Source organism: Ruditapes philippinarum, unplaced genomic scaffold, assembly GCF_026571515.1.
Source record: "Ruditapes philippinarum isolate M1 unplaced genomic scaffold, ASM2657151v2 ctg1951_1_1_1_1, whole genome shotgun sequence".
Taxonomy (NCBI): domain Eukaryota; kingdom Metazoa; phylum Mollusca; class Bivalvia; order Venerida; family Veneridae; genus Ruditapes; species Ruditapes philippinarum.
Genome location: NW_026861315.1, coordinates 175,949 through 199,604, shown reverse-complemented (window position 1 = coordinate 199,604; position 23,656 = coordinate 175,949). Strand labels below are relative to the sequence as shown.

The 23,656-nt window shown below is 32.9% G+C and overlaps 1 protein-coding gene across 1 annotated transcript; it reads right to left on the bottom strand.

The window, feature by feature from the left end:
- Window positions 1-4,850: 4,850 nt before the first annotated feature.
- On the bottom strand, window positions 4,851-22,391 carry LOC132715220 (uncharacterized). Its single transcript, XM_060698210.1, has 8 exons — window positions 22,260-22,391; window positions 11,631-12,313; window positions 10,044-10,097; window positions 9,186-9,656; window positions 8,595-8,639; window positions 7,439-7,918; window positions 6,547-6,583; window positions 4,851-5,729 (listed from the first exon to the last, which is right to left on the bottom strand). The coding sequence occupies exons 2-8, from the start codon at window positions 12,310-12,312 to the stop codon at window positions 4,862-4,864; spliced, it is 2,637 nt and encodes an 878-aa protein (XP_060554193.1). The 5' UTR covers window position 12,313; window positions 22,260-22,391; the 3' UTR covers window positions 4,851-4,861.
- Between the last annotated feature and the right edge of the window lie 1,265 nt (window positions 22,392-23,656).

The window sequence follows — 23,656 nt, the reverse complement described above, 5'->3', positions numbered from 1 at the left end:
CTTTAATTGCCGACATAACAATTAAAGACACTCCATAGTGCATAGCAAAAAGTACAAAAGGAGTATCAAGTACAAAATACTGGATCACTATCTAATTCTCGTGAGTCTCTAAATCTTATACCGTCACTAATTACATCACTTCTGTGCCTTATTATTCTTACTTACTGCGTATCCTCATTGCCACCTTGAGATTCCTATGCGATAAGTGTACAAGACTCGAGTGGTTTCAATTAGATACATCATACTCCATACTGAAAATAGTAGATTAAATTTGATACATTCAGGTATATTCAATCATTTCAGGAGGTATGCTTACTCTTGCATTCTGATAAGTAGTTGTCATAGAAGTATACAAACAATATTGGATTGTATGAAATAATAACAAAACTTGTCGGTACATAACCTGATTAATACGAGTTTTAAATTTAAGAGTTGTAATTAAATTAAGTGTATACATGGATAAGATGTGTACAACTATTATATAGTGTACAATTGCTGCCAATGAAGTGTAGGGTGAGCTAGTAGAATTCGGCTAAATTGTTAATATGAGTGAACCACTTATATGTAGTTGCTATATTGGAAGTCAATGATTGCTAAGGAAGTTACTTATTGCTATGGAGAAACAAAAACTGTTATGGAAGTCACTGGAAATTATGGAAAGTCATTTGTTGCTATGGAAAACATTGGATGTTATTGAAACTTGATAGCTCCCTTGACAAACAATAAGCTATAACATTTGTGGGTTCATAGATTTTACTAAATACATTAAAGGAAAACCCATGACTACAGGGGCAGGGCCATTATTTACCCAAGGCCATAATTTGAACAGCTTTGGTAGCAGCAACCACAAGACATACAAGCTGTCTAAACCTTAGCCTTTGAGGGTGGGTCAATTTTGACCAAAATGCTACAATTTAAACAATCTTAGTAACGGTCGACTAGATCTTAGCTCTTGTCTTAGTTAATTCTTAAAGGAAAATATTATTTTAAGCTATATGAATAATTACAAGGAAATGCAATAAACCCAGAGGACGCTTATTCCGACCCTAGGAACGATATTTAAAAAAAGTTTAAGGGCCACTTGGCATATCATATAGTTAAGCTCCAAGAATAAGGCGCTTTTTGATTAATTAATTATTTATTATACATGTAAATTAGTTTTAAAGATTGATTTTTTTATAGATTTCGTTTTTATATTTAGTATATTTCTAGCTCAAGTAACCGATATATGCACCAATCTTCAACAATTTATGCAATTTGTGTAGAAATTATGAAAAGGTAAGGATGTGCCCTTCCGGGTTATCTGTCCTTTCGAAAATGCACTCCTCGGACAGATCAATAATGAAATGTATTCTACAAATACCTTTGAGATTGAAAAAGTATTTTGGATAAAAACATATTTTATCTACCTACCTACCTTACGAAAACAGGCAATGGTCGCTTGAGGGGAACAAAGATTATTTAAAGGCTTCTTTAGAAAAGAATTAAAGTTTAGCAACTTTAGACATTTAAGTTTCGTTCATTCGGTCAATTTATATAACCTGGTAAATATGGTATGTTAGTATGATAACTGTTACTTACTGAAAGGCAGTTAAGTTAAAATATATCAAAACTAGCAACTCCCATTTCTTATATAATTGTGTATTGAAATTAATTTATTTTCAGTCCTGAGGATTACATGACCTAAAAATGTTTTGAAAAAAGATATATTTATGTTTCATTACAGTGCACAGTATGGAGTTCACACACACACAGTAACATAATCACCGTATGCCTAATGATTAATTACAAACAGCTGAACAATATAACGTAAAAGATTATACTCAAAATAAAGATATTTCTCAACAAGGCATGACAATGTATTGTTAGACTACATTCACGTAGGTTATGTTTGTTTACGGTTTAAGGATGTTCCAGTCGGCAAGAAATACAACCGTCGATATTCTTTCATTCGTGCACATCTTTTAAGAATTAAACTTTGAACGTTCATAAATTTTTGTGTCTATACTTATTATTATACAAATAGTTTGATAATAAACTAAACACGACAACACCATCATAATTTTGTCATTTTCTTCTTTTTTTAAAAGGTTTAACAACGAAAAGTATAACGTTGAATTATGTCTGCGGTGATAGAGCTTTGTAGGAGCACATTTGTCTCGGAACCTATTTGTCTTACGTAAGACCGATGCGGTCGCATTTGTCTCACATGAGACAAATGGGACCTCAAATGTCTACCCCAAAAAACTCATTTGTGTGACAAATGTGCTCCGATCAAGTTTTTTAAGGGACAAGAAAGCACATTTGTCTCATGTGTTTTAAGGGACAAGTAAGCACATTTGTCTCCTGTCTTCTTTTTTTATTATTTGTCACATATTTCCCTACGGCAGAAATTCTTTTTTAGAATCAAGGTTCGTCGTCTTACCTCATGTCAAGTGTAATCATCAATAGGTTTACTTATGCTTTCTTTACGAAAACCTAAAATGAACTATTAGTTATAATATTTCTAATTCAAGAAATCGATTGGCTTAACATGAAGGCGTAAACTGAAACATACTAAATCCCGTTCACGATGGTACGATGGTGACAGCGCAATGACAAAATGTACGTTGATGAAAAACGCGATGATGCAATGGTGAAAACACAATGGTACGAACGTGAAACATCGGTTGTAACGGTTGATGGTGTAACAACGTTTGCACGATGGTTAAACAACGAAGGCTCGATGATGAAAACGTGATGGTACTAAGGTGAAAAACGATGTTACGATGGTACGGTATGATGAAACTGAGATGGCATGTTGATGAAAATGATATTATTTCCCCTATCGTGTAATCGCATCATCGTGTTTCACCATCATGCCATCGTGTTTTAATCATCGTACCATCGTACCATCTCAATTTTGCCCTTTGTACCATTGGGCATAGCTGTTCAGGGAGACAAAATGTTACTTATGTCCAAAACGGAACACCGTATTCGGTTGATATTGAATGATACAATATCGTGACTCTTTTTGCATCTCGCCGAAATCTCGCGTCTCGCTTCGCATCTCGTTCGTCCACGCGAAACAAGAAATTGATTACATGTATTCCCTTTATAGTCTACATGAAATCACTTAAAGGCCAATTATGCCTGAGAAATGCTTTTATTTGTATTCCTCAAAAGCTTTTATTTTTGGTATACTTTTATAGCTCCAAAAAGTTATTCATTGGCTAATTGCATTAAGCATTTTTTCATCTGCTGCTTGTTTTGCAGTTTGTGCAGTTGAAGTGATTTAGAATTTTGTATTGAAATCAAAATACTACTTTGTTTACATTTTGCTACTTTTATGACGCATTATTTCACATTTACCGCTAATTTCTTTTGTTACATGCATCTAACTTCCTCAGAAATCATTATTTGAATATTAATAAATTCATACTTGCCCTATCTAAAAATTAATTTAAAAAAATATTCATTTCTGAAATCCCGTGGCACGGGATACTTCGACATTGCGAAATCTCGTGTTACAATATCGTGTCTCGCTTCGTGTTACATCGGAATGTCGCGTCTCGTCCGATATTAAGTGGCCCGATATATTTTAGGAACTCGTGCATGTTGTTAGTGCTTTTTCAATGGCGGATCTGAAAGCCGCAATTCTTGGAAAATGACGATTTTCTATACATATAATATTATTTCTGATGAAAACAAAATACGTGTGTAATGGTCTTCTTATTTTCTGCTATAGATCATTTAAGGGCCTCCGTCGCCGAGTGATTTCAAAAAACCACTTGCTCCTAACCGTCGAACTATTCATGCGCGGATCCAGGCCAGGGTCCAAATGCGGAATGCATATCCGCGTGCGCACGTTATAGCTATCGCGTGCGCGCGTAAAAGTATCGCGTCGCCACGCAAAAGCTATCGTGTGCGCACGTAATAAATTAGAAAATTCTATTTCCCCTTTATGCCACCGTAGATACTATCTTGTTTTTGCTAAGATTATTTCTAGTGCAATAAATCATGTATAAAACTTTAAGTATTGACAATAAACGTATCACAATAAATAACGATAAGAATAGACTTGCTGCATCTGTGCTACACTTTTCGCTGTGACATGCAGAACAGGGATATTCTTTAATTTAATATATGACTCCTATGCAGAGGCAGGGAGTTTTTGACTGACCGGAAGAGACCTAAAACGGTATTATAAATACAGAAAACACAGAGCAAAAGCTGATAGCCGGCATACAGATGGGCATAATTATATTATTACCCTTTAAGAATTTTATGGAAAAATGTGAGAAACTGTGCTTCAAGTGTCCTTTCTATTGTGTGTCAAACACATCTGTCTCATTTCCAATTTGTCGCAAATATGAATGTTTATAAACACATCGGTCACACTTCGTGAGACAAATGTGCTCCGAGACAAATGTGCTCATACAGAGCTTTCTGTTAAGTACAAAGTATGCACTTGAGTGCTGTACTCCAGTAACGAATATGCGAATTATACGGAAAAGCGCACTGTACTGAAATAACGCGCGCTACTTTCCTTCTTTGATTACATAGAAAAAAAAGTTATAATTAATGATATATCAGAGAGTCACTTAATCATTCCCCACTTATCCGTATATACTGTTTCAAATTCTTTATATAATAAATAGCAATTAACTGTAAAAAGTAACTACTGCTGCAAACTTTCTGGTTATTGTCATCATATATTTAACTCAAATACCATAAGTCAGCTTTTGAAAAAAGGCATTGTTTATTTTGAAACTTCAAAGTATCTACAAAACAATTGTGTCATTAGCATGATACATGATGTCATAGAAATTAAATACATTTATGAAAATTAATCATGTTTGTAACTATCATACAGACAATGTCAACGTAGTTCTAAAACTGTTAACATATTTGAGTTTCCTGCTAACATAACTGCACATTTGTCAAAATCATATTGCATTGCATAATAATCAGCCTCACTTTCGAATTGTAAAATAACTCTGCAAGACCTTGAACCAGGATGAACTTGTACAATCTTTTTCTGATTACTTCCCTTTTGAATGTCACCAAATATGAAGACGTTATCCTGAAAACCTACACATAAACGTATCTGATTTCCTATAAATACACCTTCAATATCAGGAATGTCTAACATGAATAAAGTGTTACCAAAGTTGTCGAGAGTTATAAGTTTTTTCGCATCGGTCATAATAAATATCATACTTCCGTCATTTCTCACTGCAATGTCAATGTATTCGAGCATTGTGTGTCTTGACTCATAAAGATCTTTCAGAAAATCACCATCAGTTGAATAAACAAACACTGAACATTTGTCTATAGCATAAAGTTTGTCATTATAACAAGCTAATGAGTAACATTTGTGAGATATACTTCGTGAATTTATCAGTGACACATCTTCTTTGATATTTACAAACATAAGCTGATCCTGATTCAATACTACAGCAATATCTTTCCCAGTGTAACATACACATGAACGCAACAAACCAATATCTATTTGTAAGGTACTGATTACTTTAAAATTTGTGTTCAGTTTTATAAGTTTACCTGAATACTCAATAAACAAAATTTCTCCAGAAGGTAAGATAGAAAAACTGATAATCCTACAACGCTTAGGTAATAACGTTAAAGGAGACATTTTATATTCTCGAAAACCTTTTACAGACCTTAAATCATTTTCACCAACAGTTGTAGCAGCTTGTGTTGAATTTCCCTCCGGTATTGTGTACAAACTGGTAAAAATAAAGAAAAACTAAAACTGTAAGAACAAGATTTTGAACATATGAAAAGTGAATTTCGAATTTTAATAACTAGTCAATCCATATATTTAGGTTTTTATCAAATAAAATTTAATCATGTCAGTTAATCAAGTAATCAACTTTTGATGAAAAAGAAAGAAAAGAGAACAGAAATCATATAGGTAAGGGTAGCGTAGAAAGGCCACATACGTAGACATTTTCTTTTCATGGATATAAGTAAGAAAGGCAAAACGGATGTATATTGTACAATTTTTCATTCAATGTTTGAGCTAAATCGGCTCCGTTTATATCAAATATATAGCATTTTTATCAATTTTATTCATATTTCAAATTATTTATAGCCATTTGTCTAAGGATTATTATTTACAAATAAACACATATAACACGTATAGTGTATGCATAGTCAAAGCAACTGTTCATTAAAACCGAGAGAACATGACTAGACGATAGGTGGGGGAGCAAAGAATTGTGATATTGTGAAAATTATGTCAGAGTCGTAGAAACGTAAAACTATAATTTATAACAAATTTATAAAAAGTGTAATCATAGTTTAAGATTTACACATTCCATCGGTCATGGTAGGCAAGGACGAAAGGTATTGCAAATATATCAGTGGTAGAGACAGAAATGAGGTAGAACATGTCTCAAAGCTTTAATGCTACCATGCTTGATTTTAAAATATATTCTTTTATAGCACTTTGCTTAATACTTTATATTGATCTCTTTAGGCTTTTAGTTTGAAATTGTCAAATAAAAAACTGAACAATATAATTAAAATTACTTTATTTACCTTATGTCGTCAGTCTGTACTTCACAATCAATTGTATCTGTAACAAAATAATATGAATTTCTTGCAAGTTGGTTATGTCAGAGTATCTACTGTTTATACTAGTGCAAGCAAAACCTGTTTCCATTACCATGTGTAAGACTGGTTGAGTGCTTTAAAGACGTCATTCCCACGCTTCCTACTGATTCTATTGAGTTTAAAATGACGTTATTTCGCCGTTTTGAACGTTACTGTAAGAATTTATAAGCGTGCTAAATTAAAAAATTAGTTGTAGTTATATGTTTCCGAATTATAATTATTATGCATAAGGCAAGAAAAAGGACCACAAACCAAAATGCCGGAAAAGACCAGAAAAACTCTCTTTTGGGTAACTATTTAACGGACACTCGGCAGAGCCTCATTACCACAGAAAAAGAATTAACTCCGAGCTACATATTTCATTCTAAACAGGATCTGGTTTAAGATCTTCATAGTCGTTGCCTTTTTAGAGTATTGGACTGTGAATCAGAAGACACGGTTCGATTCCCGGATTATGCAGGTCTATTTGTGACAAATAATGAATTCTTGTCTGCAATCTTTCGCAGTGAACTTCTGTTTGACCATGTACAAAAGTAATAGCAAATCCTTTGAAAAGCCATTACACATGCTTGACAACCTGCCAAGAAATGATGCCGTGCCTAAACTAATGCTATGATGAATTCAAACGTTCTATCATTACATCTACACATGTACAAAGAACACATTTTAGGGAGTTATCAAAGTTAAAAATAAACATATAAAATTGATCATTAATTGTATGACAGTATTGTGTTATAGTGAGACTGAGCTAAATAACATAGTTTATTTCATATAAATATTTATATCTAAATGAATGAAATATGGCATTACAAATTACCTTTACTTCCATTTTCTCTTTCGTTGACAGTATTGCTGGTCAATGTAACAGTATGTGCCAATAGTTGATGTGGTGGCATATGTGATTGAATCATTTGGAATACATTTGAATCTATCGTTATGATAACGGCTATCTGATTTCTCTTAACAGCTGCATACAATCTGTCTAACTGGTTATACCACCTGTGCACTTCAGCATGGTTAAACTTCACTCCACACAATGACTTGATGATAATCACAGGATGCAGCGAAAGATTTACAAACTTCAACTCGCTTGGATCGGCGATAACGACAAAATTATCTTCTCCATTGCTTAGGTCATATGAAGATAACAACTCAAAGGAAATGCTTGTTTTTCCACTTCCAGTTGGTCCAACGATAACCACCATGCTCTCATCTATGAAGAGTCGTTTCGCCTTTTCTTTAGCTTGACTGTCAACTTCCTTTGGTATGTATGATTTTTTGAAAGTCTTAGCCATATCTGGAAACAAAAAGAAAAATCTGAAATTGTCAATATCGCAATTCCAGCAAAATTGTTTGTTTATTTTATTATGAGCTATAGATATAGTGTTCCGACAAAGATTTTATTCTTTCACTTTTTAGGGTTAACTTGTGCTTTGATACGGAATGTTTTGATTTTAATTCGTTTACAATTAGATATAAATGAAATATAAATCGCTTACTTCATAAATATCTAAGCATTTCTAAAATCCACAAATACAAATTATGCCAACAAAATAAACGTTAGGGAGGATCCTAAATAATAGTGCTTTAACTATTGGTCTAACCCTTTTGTATGTACATGGTATTCATGCTTAAGATAAAGATATTAGATTGACGTGTAAAATTATCATGTGTCATAAATAATTTTATATTATTAAATAAAAATACTATTTTATGAATTTCAACCTGAATTTGTAGCGGAGTTGCCAACGTCAACAAGATCACATTTTACACAAAGCACAAAGGATATTTGTGTTTATTTTTGAAAATTTACTAAAATATAACTTTGTATTAAATTCTGCTGACTAATTGTTCAACTTGGATAAATTATTTTTTAGAAAGGTTGATTTTTTTATTTCATTGTTTCTAGAATTCAAACATTTACAAAAAGAAATATTTTTTTTGAATTTCTATAGTGCATAAAATCAACTAACCAAGTAAATTCCTGTGTATGGTATCATCTACAACAAGAGTCTTATCTGAAAAAAAAACATATAATGCCAAAATAGAGAAACACGGGATATAAGTAGATATATTAGAAAATATGCACCATCTGATATGTTTAATATATATACGTTTATGAATAAGACATAAATACAAGATACTGAATGAGTGACAGTTTTATATTGAATTCATTGAAAGAGTTGAACAAAATTATATGATGCGAGCCTCTGACGAGAATAACATTATTTTATGCAACATGTTCAGTAAAGTCAGTAATGAACCTACACGAATTTAATGTTTAATAAGCGCAAATGATGTTATGAAGTATATGCACGGCCGTACAATACCATTTTTACGAAATTGCATAAACGGCACGGGTATGTGATAAATATGAATGAGAGATTTGGGTTTATTTCACTGACAGACAACTCAGTATCAACAACAATATTGCATATATTTAAGTAAGAGGTAGGTCAATATTAGACTTGCTTCATTACGTGATATTAGCGGGAAAATGACATGTTATTAAACGTTTGTTTTAGAAAAAATAAAAATAAATTAAATATGGAAATTGCCTTTACCGTCTATGTTGCTGTAATCGATTTCAACAACAGATGATGTGGATAACATCTCATGATCACTTCGATCTGTCGCTTCTTTCAGGTGCTTTTGGTTTGCCACTATTACGATATTGATAGTGTCGTCATCCTCTCCTTGGGTTGCGTCAAGCATTCCGTCGATTTCGTCAAGCATTGCTTCATATTTTCTATCATCAAATTTAGACCTTCCAAATGGCTCATTGAACAGAACGAGTTTAGCATCCTCAAATGTGATAGATCCCCAGTCAGATGGGTTATTAATTTCTAAGCATTGATCAATGTATTGGTTTGCTTCTTTTATTGCAGCAAATGCACATTTGTAATTCAGGTCGTTATCATTGCCGGTAACGATAACACGGTGGTTTTCATTTAGCTGTTTGGTAATAAGCTTAATACGGTCTTGATAAAACTCAGAACTATTGAAAGGCTTATCATAACCCCTTTTGAACTTCTCTGAAATATTTTAAATAACTTTTGATTTGTTTTTAAGTTGTAATTTGAAATTTACTACTTAGAAGTAAGATACTAGTTATTGCTTGATTTTTTTCACAGACGATACAGAATGTACTTCGAACAAAATTATAGGTCTTTTAAAGTAACTAAATATTATTTTCGTGATGAAATAAAGTTAAAATCTGTTTTTAAAAAGGTAATGCTTTCTTTGCTACGAGACAATAATTGCCGAGACATTAATTTGATAAAATGTCCTTCCTTTTTTAAAATAAAATACATGGCGATTTAAACAGTAAAACAATAAATTTTCAAATTATGGCCTTTTAGTTTTATTAAAAACACAAAAACAAAAACACATTTAGGTCCAATAAAATTGTGCGTTCTAACCTTTCATGTTATCCACTTTTTGGTCATAAATGTTAAAAGCCTTTACAGCGGCACCTGTAATATATTTTTATAATGAAATTGAAAATAAGCACGAGAAGCTGTCACTATAAGTATAAAAAATTTAAAGGGTAACAGTTTTAACAAATAATGTTTTTTTATTTGCATTTTTACAAATAATAATATTTTTACAAAATATAAACAATGGGCAATAACACAAATATGAAGTGAAAAATTATCATGTATATCTAGTGCATGGCTTTTCAGTGAGATATTTCAAACTTTGAAGCAATGACTCAATAAGTTTAAAGTTTTAAGTTTTTATTCTTGTGCACTGTACAGACTTGATCTGATATATCCACCAAGTTTCTCATCGCAAACATAAAATAAGCATGGCAATAAAGAAGGGCATTTAATTATAAAGAATTATTTGTAACGGGCATATCACTCATACCAAAAGAGATCAAAGGCATTTGCAGGTAAGATAAAAATGTATTCTTTTCATTCACATCTTTATTTTGATTAAAAGACTATTATTTATGATATTACAGTAATGGCCACATTTTCCTTGACATTTAGTGGCTTAGTCTTGTCCACATTATCATAAAACTCTGAATTCCGGAAACCTCTGAAATCCGAACTTTTTGACAAGTCCCATGGGTGTTCGGTTTTCAGAAGTTACACTGTATTTACCTTGCTATCTCAAGCATTTTCTAGTAATGCTTCGGACAAAAATAAAGCAACAACTTTAAAAGGACAAAATGTGCAGGTCCCATTTTGTGTATACGTGCATTACACTGCCGCATAATGAGATCTAGTATCTTACTATAAACATTACAAATCTATTTATCTGATCCCAGTTTGAGTTATGCTTAAGACAATTATAAAAAATATAATACACCAATAGGGCAAAAACTCAAACATTTTAAAGGAAAAGAGATTTTACTATTGTGCATGCATCTCGTATCATATGATCTTTCTACCAATAAGTTTTATTTGCTATCCCTAACCTTTTTAAATTTTGAAGAGTTATGCTTTGGATGAATAGAGATTTCTTACTGTTCACTGCAATCCTTCATCTGTGAAGAAGATATCTTGACAACAATAAATAAAAAAAAATAACAACGGGCAATAACTCAAACGTTATGAAGAGTAATATTTTGTTCTTTGAATTTATGGAGGGTATGGGTTATTTGTACTGCATCACACACTTTTTAACAACTTCCTTCATTATCCAAATTCCACATACCGTTCAAGTTATGCTCGAACAAAATTTATACAATCATGAAAAATAGCAAAGTGCAACAATTTAAAGAAACATAACAAACAGGTTATTGTAGTCCACGGTAGTACTCCATAATAAGAATATCACCTTATTAAGTTAAGAAAATGTAGGACTTGAGACCGGACAGACAAATACTATATTAATCACCATATCCTTCTAAGCTTTCGGCGGGGGATTATAAAAACAATCGGAGAAAACTTTTTCCAGAAAGCTAATATATGCATGTTAACAAAGAACACAAACTTGTAGTAAGTTAGTAAGAAGAACGTTATTGACCTTTGTAGCATTTACCATAAAATGAATACCTGAACGTCTCTGTCTTTTTCTCGTTCCTTTAAAAAGTATAGCCTTTCCTTTTTCAGACGCAGCTCTCACATTTTGTATTTCAGAGGCTTGCTCATTTAATTTCTTCTCCAGTCTTTTGTTTTGTAAACTGAGTTGAACAGTAAATCCTTTGTACCATGTTTGCAAAACGTCTCCGAGATTTGGCATATTTTCAGTTAAAGCCTTGCTAATTTCTTCTTCAATCGATCGTTGTTCGGGAGCTCCAGCGTAATTGGATAGTGAAAGGACTGCATTTGTTAGATCATTCCATGATAAATCAAAGAATTCATCTTCAATACAATTGGTGCTTGGAAAATGCTGTAGAGTGTTGCGAATTGTTGTAATTGTATCGAGACACAATCTTTCACCGGAATCTAGCTCATTTTTAAATAATCCTTTTAATAGGGCTGATGATAAGGTGACGTCCCATTTCTGAATATCTACAATCCCGTACGGCGGAAAAATGTGATCCAGCTGATCGGTGGTAATTTTGTTTCGTCTTTCCAAATTACGAATATCTTGTTCACGGAAAACAAGGTAGTCTTTTAAATTTGTGTACTGGATGTTTTTATCCTTTTTTGCTTTACTGATAAAAAGTTCACTCAATGGCTTTGGACAAATGTTTATCACAAATGTCACCAATCGGGAGTACTTGTCGGACATTCTGAAAAAGAAAACCTAACAAATTAAGATATTTTGAAGATATATCGGAGAAAGGAGAGCCCAGACGAATGTAGAAAATTCTAGATAATCGCCGTAAAACATACGGTATTTGGCAAACAGGTTATTCTTAATGTACAGTTTAAAGTCTTAACAATGTATATCTTATTCTAACCGCAGTTGACAAGTATAAAATATTTTAAACAGGAACACAAAAAAAATACAAATTTTCATGCTTATGTTCATAACATTTATAAATTTTATTTAAAAGTGAAATATTTTGAAGTGAACAAGGAAAGTCATTTTCACATTGCAAACCTCAACTTTTACAATCCATGTAAAGTAAATTACTAAAAAGAGTTCGAAATGTGCAAAAAAAATCTAAATGTGTTAATCAATCAACAGAAATATGGCTATATATACTGCAAAGTCACAAAGAGCACAAAGCATACAAAAAATTACTTGAATATTGAATCTTTCTTCGTGTCTTAAAATGTTTACATTTTTCTCAAGTTTGACTTTCTTGAAATATTTTGGTTCATCTGGAGGCATCCATCTTTTAATCATTTTCATACAATATGATATGATCAACAAGATCAACAAGGAAAATCGGCGTTCAATGAACGTAACCCCTATTCGACCCAGCAACAATAACCAGTGGCAAGGAGCCCAGGCGGACCCCAAACAAAAACAGGACAGGGTACAGGACAGAGCACGGATAGGTTAATCACTAAAATGATAAATAATTCATAATGATTAGAAATAGATAGTAATTGATAAGTAATTCAAAGAAAACCAAAAAATGATTGAATAATAGGCCACAAAAAAGTCAAAGGGCAAAGGGGAAGGGGACAAGAGACCGGGGAAAGGGGGGGGGGGGGTAAATTAAAGAAATACAAACTAGGGGCAAAGCGGGAGATACTTACCGTAGACAAGAAAACAACAAGCGACACAAGCGAAAATGTCCACAAAACAGTATGAAACAACATAGACATACATTTGAGGAACACAGAGGGGCGCCGCCTTGGAACGGTCAGCAGCACAGGTACTATTGGGGAGTTTAAACCGGTTAATGGCGCACCAAATCTTTCTCTTAGCTCCACTATGTTCCTATAAACGAGACAGTGTAAATAAAATGAATCCCCGCCAAGTGAATTTTCTAACAGTTGTTATGGTTACAAAAGGTTAAATGAGTAAAACACCAAAATGATCATGTAGAAACATATAAATGTAAACCCAATGACCATAACAAGAACTCAATGTCCTAAGGAAGACAGAGCAACAAGAAAAAACATACAAGGGCTCGACGAAGCAAGGCAGAAGACTAACATTAAGACAATTCATTCCCAAAGGGCTTTAAGAACTGTCCATCATAGAGTCTCCCACTTGGTCCGTCAGATGTAATCAAAAGAGGAAAGCGTAGTGTCCAACTGTAAAAGGATTGGACAGGGCAAGTTGTAGTTGTAGTTAAGTTGTAGTTCATGGGGATAAATGTCAGAAACCATTTGATCGAAATAAGAATTATCTAAATTTAAAATATCATCAAGGTATCCGGAAGTATTATTAAATGCGATTGTAACATCTTGTTGTTTATCTTCAGAGAGACTCAACATAAAGTCTCCTTCATAGCAGTGCAAAAACAAATCGGCGACAAGGGGTGCACAATTAGTACCCATAGAAATTCCTATGATCTGTTATAAAAGGGTTTTACCAAACCTGGCATAAATGTTGCCTAAAACAAACGAAAGTGCTCTACAAACTTCGTCATAGGTCCACATAGTATAATGTTTAACAATACCGTTAGTAAAAAAAACCTTTGTTAGAATAACATGCTACAAAGGTTTTTTTCCCGTGCGAAAGTTTTCTGAATAAGGGAAATTAGTTAATCATTGATTAATTTATGTGGCAAAGTTGTATAAAGTGTTGAAAAATCGTATGTACTGACAGTGGAAGCTTGAAAGTTCTTAATTTTGAATTTATCCAAGATTTCACTAGATTTTTTTATAGACCAAACGAGATGTTTGACTGTGTTTTCATAGACTTTATCACAATATCTAATTTTGATTTAAGGACATTATGACAAAGATACCATATTTTACATACCTTGGTGTTTAAATTAATAGAAATGTTACATTTATTTACCAAAATATCCTGTTGATTTACATGTCATTACCTTATCAGTGACATATATTAAACAAAACATGCAAAAGCATGATTTACTGTAACAGTAATATTTGTTTTGTACACATTCAAATTAGTGTATACAGAAATGATATCAATACAGAAATCTAAGGATTTTGAGATGATTGATACTAGTGCATGTAGTCACATCATCATCAAACCCATTGACTATATAAGTAGTCAAATGTTTACATTAACAGCCGTTCGAATAAAAGTGATATACAAAAACTTACTAAGCCGACTTCAAAGTGCGAAAGTTCAACAATTTCATAAGCCTTTCGCATAGTCTTAATTGATAACGCCTGAATTCTTCCTCCTCTGTTAATTGCTTTTAAAGTACAAATACAATGAAATATGACATAAGGCTATCTGTATTGTTCGTTTGTTTTTTGTTTTTGTTTTTTTTTCATTTTACGCCTTTTCCAAACAGTATTTCAGTTATATAGGCGGGTAGTTTCCTAACAATCGTTCCTGGAATGTGACACCAGTACTAGACTACCTTCCTGCGATATTGTTCATATGTTCTGATGTATGTGTACGTCCGTGACATACTTGCATGATTTGCTGGAATGTATCTTAAGACCCCTAAGTGTAATAATATGAATATAAAAGATCTAAATTATTTTGAGGTTCCATAAGTGACTTGCCTTGCCCACGATGGCCATGTAATCAGCAAGTAATAATAAAATCAAAATTAATGGCTTTAGAATGTCGTGTTTACTAATTATTACTTTGTAGGATTTCTGTTTTATGAAAAGTAATTGTGAAACGGTATTCAAATCAGTGAGGGCAATGACTTAAGATTAAATTACTCGATATGTTCGGCAAGATAAATTTGAAGTCATTTTTTGGAGTATTTCACAACATCAATTGACATTTCATTAATCACTTTATAATTTGCTAGGGTATTTTATAATTTCTATGCAATATTTTTTATAACCATTTTGGTTATTAGGTACATTTTTATTTTTGTTTCTCTCTTATAGTGCAAAAGGCACATCAAGACAAGGTGTTACTGTAAGCATATCTATGTGCTAGTTATTTGACATTTATATGAGAAGAATCAGGATCAGGTACTAGTCGTTAAGTATACTAGATTGTTTCCTGCGCAGGAGTATTTCTCAAGATAAGATTAAATACTTTAAAGCTGGGTTTAGTAACTAGAATGAAGACTAACAATAACTTCCTTCTTTTTAAAGTGAACATTTGTTGTGCGTCATACTTAATACTGAAAGAAAGGAATAATTTACCACTCTTCAGATTACTGATTTTATGAACTTCAATGAAAACGTTTGTTTGAAATTCTATTATTTTTTAGAGTTAGTTTTTAAAGAAAACCTTGAAATGCATGAAATAAAAAGTAAGTACTTTAACCTTCAAAAGAAAATAATCACAATATTTGCATTATTGAAGGAGGTCCGATCACTGCATTCTTTTGCACTATTTTGTTTATTTTTGATATTGTATATACATATTTTGAATATTCTAATTTATACTATCACTATCTCTGTAAATTACTAAAAATAAGTATTTTTTTTCTAATTTTCATATTGACAATTTTTTTATATGCAATTTTACATTAATGTACGAAGTTGTAATCATGTTTTTCATTTTACTGTTGCTCACTATGTACAAAGAATAAAAGCACTATTGAAAGTTCTGAATTTTTCTCTTAAATTGGATGTTTTGATACATGGAATACATGACAATGGGTCGGAGTTATGTTAGGAAATGGTTGGAATTACGTTGGAAACTGACTGGAATTAATTTAGCATATGCTTAGAATCATGTTTGAAACTGGCTTTGTTTACATTAAGAATTTGTTGGAAAATAGATGATACAAGACGTTTAATCAACGGTGGATTCTGATGTTTAAATTTGAATACTATTTAATTTTAACGTCTATCAAACGTTGAACTCCAAAAGGTCATGTGTTTGCTGGGATAGCTTTTGAAATTTCCTTCTTAATTTATTGGTTGATTTATTCCTTATTGTGGAGTATACAAGTCATAAAAGTAATGGCTTTCACAAAAATTATCAGCATTTGTACGTTTAATATATCTCTTCGCAATTCTTCATAGATGTTAAAGGATACCGTAACGTTTTGTATTTTTTTAATATTCCCAAAAATGTTTCGTTTAACTGTGCTTTAAATTTTCTATTTCTGACATCAGACTCAATGATCCCGAAGGACCAAAACAAATTTCACAAGAAGTTCCATGTTTACCTTTATGGTAATTCTGTGGAAGTTCCAACAGACGATAACCCTTTCATCTAATTGTTTTAGTTGTTAACCTTTGTGAAATTAGTCACAGGGGTTTGTCTTCCTTGTCAACTTATGACATCAACATGAGATAAATAGCTGACAAAGAGAATATCGATGCCGATACACATTCTAATAAAATCCTTCAGCTTATCTTCCTGACACTAATTTATTCTCTTTTCAGATGCCGTTAAAAAAAATCCAAGTCTGAAGATCCAGGTCAGGTTTTTGCCGTGGAATACATTTCCTTTAATCAAACTGTTCATTTTCTTAATCCCAGGGATGAGATTGAAGTCGGATGTATAACGTCAAAAGACCGTCTCCTAGAACATCTTCTTTATTAAGCTTTTCAAGGTTTACATGCTTTCCTTATTTTCCTTATTTCGTTCACATTTCTTTTGGCCAAATAAGCAGTTAATCGAACACAGAGTTCGCAACTGTATCATATGTATCCTTTGATGAAAAGTCATTAGAAAAAAAACACTGCTTAGTTGGATCCTGTTCAGTCCGGTTAACCAACGAAATGGTCTGTATTGATTTTCTTTTTTCTTGAAATGTCTCGTCTAGGCTATGAAAACATCCTTATCAAAACTGACCACTATAGTGTATTCGTTTTGCTTAAGCTACCCTTGCCAAGAATAAAACTGAACATACGACCGCTTAACTTCTCTTTGACGTTTCCCTAAGCGGCAAAATAGTGACCATGAGTGAAATTTTGAAAGTGAAGTGATTTTGGCGTTGCGACCAGAACAACTCCGAAACATCCAAAAGGAAATGGAATGCCTGGGAGCTTTAACGGAACCCTTTTACATATGTTGGGGACATTTCAGGATGGCAAGAAGGCAAATTGGAATGCCCATGTCCCTAGTTTCTCATGTTCGGTCACCACCCAAGACTTTCCATCTTTGTGTTTCTTGGCATAGAACCAGCCACCTCTCTTGCAAAGACAACTCTTCTTATGTGAACAGGCACACATTTGCTAATTCTGTTGCACTTCGAGATTTCAAGAAACAAGATAAGAAACATACAAGGCATTATGACCTCCGTGTGAGAGAAGCGGAAATGAAACCCGGAGATCGATTAGTTGTCCGAAATATAGGTTTTAGAGGGAAATATTAACTATGAGGTGTGAAAGGAGAAAAGTATAGAAAAAGTCGCGGGTTTTAAACCTTTAACTTGCTTTTATTGGAATGGCTTTGTGTGGAACCACTAGCTCTTTTACAAGCCCATATCCTCTGACTAATGTTCGGATCAGATCCCGTTGTCCAATCCCTCATCTAATGTTTCTCCTACAGTTTAAAAATCAGCTCCGTCAGATTCATGTTCCTCATTCTTATCAAGCCCATCAAAAGTTTTGCATAGTTATTTACCCCTTTACATGATTCTAGCACTTGTAAATCAACTACTTGTAAAGGAACATCAAACGACAAACAAAATGTCACGCCAACAACTCAAAGGACTTCTTCATATGTTGCAAATAATCCATCTGATTCTGTTTACGTTACTGGTTCATAAATATGTAACTCATGCACTGGGAGATTATTTAAGAACAAAAACAACAATATACAGGCAGAAACGTCTTCGAAAGAAACCTGGATGGATGCTCAATGATAGCTGGAGATTTAATTAATGCGCTTTCTTTTCCTATTTAACCTAGGGGTTTTTAACCTCGTTTTAATGCTTGATAAGTTGCATTTAATACCTTGATGATATTTTTTAATTAAGATATATCTTATTTTGATCAAATGATGTCTGATATTTATCCTCATGAACTACATTTTAATTAAATGAACTCTTAAAATTTTTGAATTTTCACATTACTATCAACAAAAATCCTATTCACACGAAAATCTATGATAAAAGAGATGACTTTGACTTTTGTATAGTTAATTATCCACATTTAGATGAAGACGTACCCTATGTAACATCTTATGGGGTATATATTTCTCAGTTAGATTCGCTAGAGCTTGTAGCAACGAAAGGATTTCAACGAGCTGTTTTTACAAAAATCATGAAACGTTTTATTAAAAGAGGTCATGACTCTACTATTTTAAGACATACTGCATGCTTAGTGTTCAACCTTTTTACAGTTTGACACTACGCTTTCCTCTTTTGATTACTTCTGACGGACCAAGAGGGATACTCTTTGATGGACAGTTCTTAAAGCCCTTTGGGACTGAATTGTTTTAATGTCCGTCTTCTGCTTTGCTTCTTCGGGCCCTTGCAGGTGATTTTCTTGTTGATCATTTTGGTGTTTTACTTATTTAAACTTTTGTAACCATAACAACTTTTAGAATTTCACTTGGCGGGATTCATTTTATTTACACTGTCTCGTTTATAGGAACATCGTGAGGCTAAGAGTGAGGTTTGGTGCACCATTAGCCAGTTTAAACTCCCCGGGAGTACTTGTACTGACTCTGAATTCCTCAAATGTATTTCTATGTTGTTTCATACTGTTTTGGTGACACTTTTGCCTGTGTCCCTTGTTGTTTTTACGTCTACGGTCAGTATCTTCCCCTTAGTTAACCCCCTTCCCTGGTCTCCTGTCCCATTCCCCTTTGCCCTTTGACTTTGTGGGCCTTTAATTCAATCATGTTTTCTTTGAATATCTTATAAGTTACAAATTATTTCCTATTATTCAATCATTTATTTGTTTTCTTTGAATTCCTTATCAGTTATAAATTATTTATCATTTTAGTGATTAACCTGTCTGTGCTTGCCTTGTGCCCTTTCCTGTTTTTGTTTGGGGTCCGCCTGGGCTCCTTGCCACTGGCCCTTGTTGCTGGGTCGCGTGGGGGCTGCATTCATTGAACGCCACCTTTCCTTGTTGATTTTGTTTATCATATTTGATAACAATTACCACAGGCGTTAGCCATATTTGCCATGCAAATTATGGTCAAATTATAATAAAATAATCACCCATTGGTCATCAAGAACAAAATTACTTTCCGGCACCTGTTTACTATATAAAATATATACAAGGTATTTAACTCGACGTAGCGTTTTCCCCTGACACGGTCAATATTTAGCTCTCGCTTTTTTTAATAAGACATATTTTCATAATTCAGTAACCGTTTAAAATATTAAGCCATCTATCCTCATTTATGATCAATAATGATCAAACGTGAACAACTACTTTAAAATTGCGAGGTCGACTTATTTGTGCCAACGGAATTTCTAAAATCAACCACAAGTTAACATGCATTTAGCTGCTTGCCATTTTTAAAAATTCAAGAAGGTTAAAAGATTACATTCCAACTGAATAGCTATTTGTGAACAATCTTTGCCTCTAAAAAGTGCAATTTTAACTCAGTTTTATCACATTCTTGTTTGTGTACATATTGCCACTATCACATCACTCGCATTAAAATAGCCAATGAAAACCTTTCATTTCATTTGACATCAATATGGCAGACTATTTTAAGAAAAAGTATGTGTTGAAATTTAGTTAAAATGCGCGTTCATGTGACATTTAATATGTGACAATCGTTATATCATAACTTGATGTTTTAACCTACTTGGAATCTTTTCTCACCAGAATTTTGTTAGCATGCTTGTTTGGATCTATAGCATTGATTTACTCGAACACAATTGGGATATGTTCCAAAAAAGATAAATACTCATCGTCCGTCAATTATGTTTTTTACACCGACATGTATAAACTAGTACGGCTGTCGACTGCTGAACGGTCGTCTGCCCATTTTATTGTACGGTCTGGAATATCGTGTTATGTATCATTTTGTCTTCGTATTTATATATATCTTAATTGTGTGACTGTTATTTGTGTAATATTTCTTAACAGTGCAATATTCAAGCCACCATCCAATATCCTTCCCATGTTTTCATCTCTTCATTTTAACAACTAATTATTTTTTGTTTTATTTAGACTTAACTTGCATGCCGGGTCTAGTTTTTACAAACTTTCCGACGAACCATCTCACTCATTACTTTCATGAATTTATTTCCTTGGTTTACGTCAAAAATTGGTCCTTTACAATCATAAATTGCCATTCTGTCTTAGAAGAAGGATCATACGACAAGTGCATGTATTAAAAACCGCAATGCTTCAATATATAATTATATATTGTTTGCGTTTATATATTTACTGTCACATTATATAGAGTTATCTGAAATATTAAAAATTGAAGCTAATTTGTCACAAATATTGACACAGGTATTAAATTTACAACATTATCGCTACGTTTCGGTTGAGAAATCAATATCTTCAATAATGATATTAAGCTCAGGCCGTTGCAATTATAATATCGGGTATGTTTACATTATGATACAAGATAAAGAAAAACACAAAAACACAAAAGCGCACGATCACTCAATTTTAAATAATCTATATTGAAATTTTCTACGTTCATTGGTAAACAAATAATCCACGATAGTTATATCAAGAAGTTTAACACCGTTACTATTATTTACAATATCAATTGAAGCTCAAAATAGACTTATTTAGCTGTACAATCAATATCACCTGTGAATAAATTTAAACTTTTCATTAACATTTAAATCATTCTTCTATCAAACTCTACTTTAAAAGTGTCCAGTGACTTTTTACTTTTTGTTCATATAAAGATATACAGTTTTCTAAAAGATCAAATTAGTCGGTGTTAATAACGATATATGCAGGAGAGTCATCAACCAGTATATACATGTAAGCACCACAAATATATATATATGCCATTTTTAAAACTACATGTTAAGAATGATACAACATGCTTTAAGTAACTAGAAACTATTAGGCAACATTATAACTTCAATACAGTTTCCTGTTGACGTACTACAAAGGAGGCTGTATCGCAACAGTAGAGCTACACAGCTTAATTAATGGGGTTTTTTTTATTTTTTGTTTGGGGGGATGGGGGTGTTGATAAATAAACAATCTTGCAAATGTCATTGAGGTCCAATAAGTAAAGGTGTTAGGACCAGTGATGTCTCTGGAACTAGGCAACTACTGTATGCTCTAACTACCATTTTTCACTCTCACTTTATCAAGATTTTTTTTCATAAAACAATTAAATGATGTATTTTATGCTATAATAATCGCAAAGTATTTTAACTAAGAAATTGCGATAGTTATATTAAATACATTTTACTAACTGGACTTAAATGTTTGATAAATTAAATTCGTTGAAATTAGTAAATTCTCATGATGTAACGTAATTACAAATGCATTTAAAATCATTTGAATACTCTTCACCTTACATAAAAATCTTTCAATAACATATTTCAAAAACATGTATAGAGTGCATAAACTTTTATCCGTTCATTTTGTGTGATTTTCCTTATTTAAAATGAGTTAGTACATCACTAGCTCTAATTTTTAAATGTCTTGCCAGGATAGAATATAATGTCTCGGAGTGCTAGAGGTCTTTGTACTCAGGATTTGTACTCAGCTATTTATTTATTTACAAACTGAATTGGTTATTACATGGTATATAATTAAATTGTAAGCAACTCCACTCCAGATTGTAAAATGAAATAAATTTCAACCTACCTGCAAATACTGTTATAATGAGGTTTAAACCGTATTAACAGACAACTTTATTCAAGTATGAACATTCACAAAATCGTAGATAAATTATGTTTCTTCTCCATTAACTATTGTGTCACTAAAGCGGTAGTCAATAGAAAATGGAGAGATAATTGTTAACCAGTCACGTGGTTCAATAACGGTTGGGAAAATCCCGTGATCCGGTACGTCCGGTCTTTGTAATCGTGTTAAGGTGTCACCCCGGTACGGAATTAGACCCAGCCCGTTGTAGTCTAGAAAGTGGTTCTTTTAAATTTTGAAATGGCCTATTTCAAGTCATCTTAATTGATACTGGTTATATTTTAAGTATATCTTTAGTAATTGTGTACATAAAGTTTCATTTCTGAGTACTTTAAAGGTTGTTTTTGATGTATTTTTGCAGGATTCCATTTCTGGGTGGAAGGTTTCAGGAGGCACTATGCACAAGAATACACACCAGTTACTAATTGGAATATTCTATAGTGATTACAGAAATTAAAAGCTGCAGAAAAAACTCCAAGGGCTAATATATTATTTTTTGTGCTAAATTTACTTGGACTGCATTGGTGTTTAAAGAAATGGTCATGAAGCTCCGGTACCGGATTTGCTTTGTCCAGAATTTAGCCTTAAATGTGATGGATTTACTATAGAATATATGGTACGAAAATTCTGTTGGCCGTCTCCTTAAGATGTCACTCCGGTGCGGAATTAGACAAAGCCCGTTGTATTCAAAAATGAAGTTTATTTAAAGATTTTTATGCCCCCGCCATGTAATTGCCGGGGCATATAGTATAACCCTGTTCCGTCCTTCCGTCCTTCCGTCCTTCCATCCTTCCGTCCTTTCGTCATTCTGTCATTCCGTCATCATCAGTTTCCGTTCATTACCTTCAGAACGGTTGCACACATTCAACTCAAATTTGACATATGGATATGTCATGAGAAAATACAGGTCAAGTTCGAATTTGGTCATGGTTCGATGATTTTGGCAGAGTTATGCCCCTTTTACTTTGAAAATAATATGAAATTTTCAGTTTCCGTTCATTATCTCCCCAAAGGTACAACACATTCAACTCAAACTTGACACATGGATATGTCATGAAAAAAATACAGGTCAAGTTTGAATTTGGTCATGGTTCAATGATTTTGGCAGAGTTATGCCCCTTTCACTTTGAAAGTTATGTGAAATTTTCATTTTCCGTTTATTATCTCCCCAATGGTACAACACATTCAACTCAAATTTGACATATGGATATGTTTTTGGAATGCCCAGGCCAAGTTCGAATTTGGTCATGGTTCAATGATTTTTAGCAGAGTAATGCCCCTTTCACTTTGAAAATAATATGAAATTTACAGTTTCTGTTCATTATCTACCAAACAGTGTT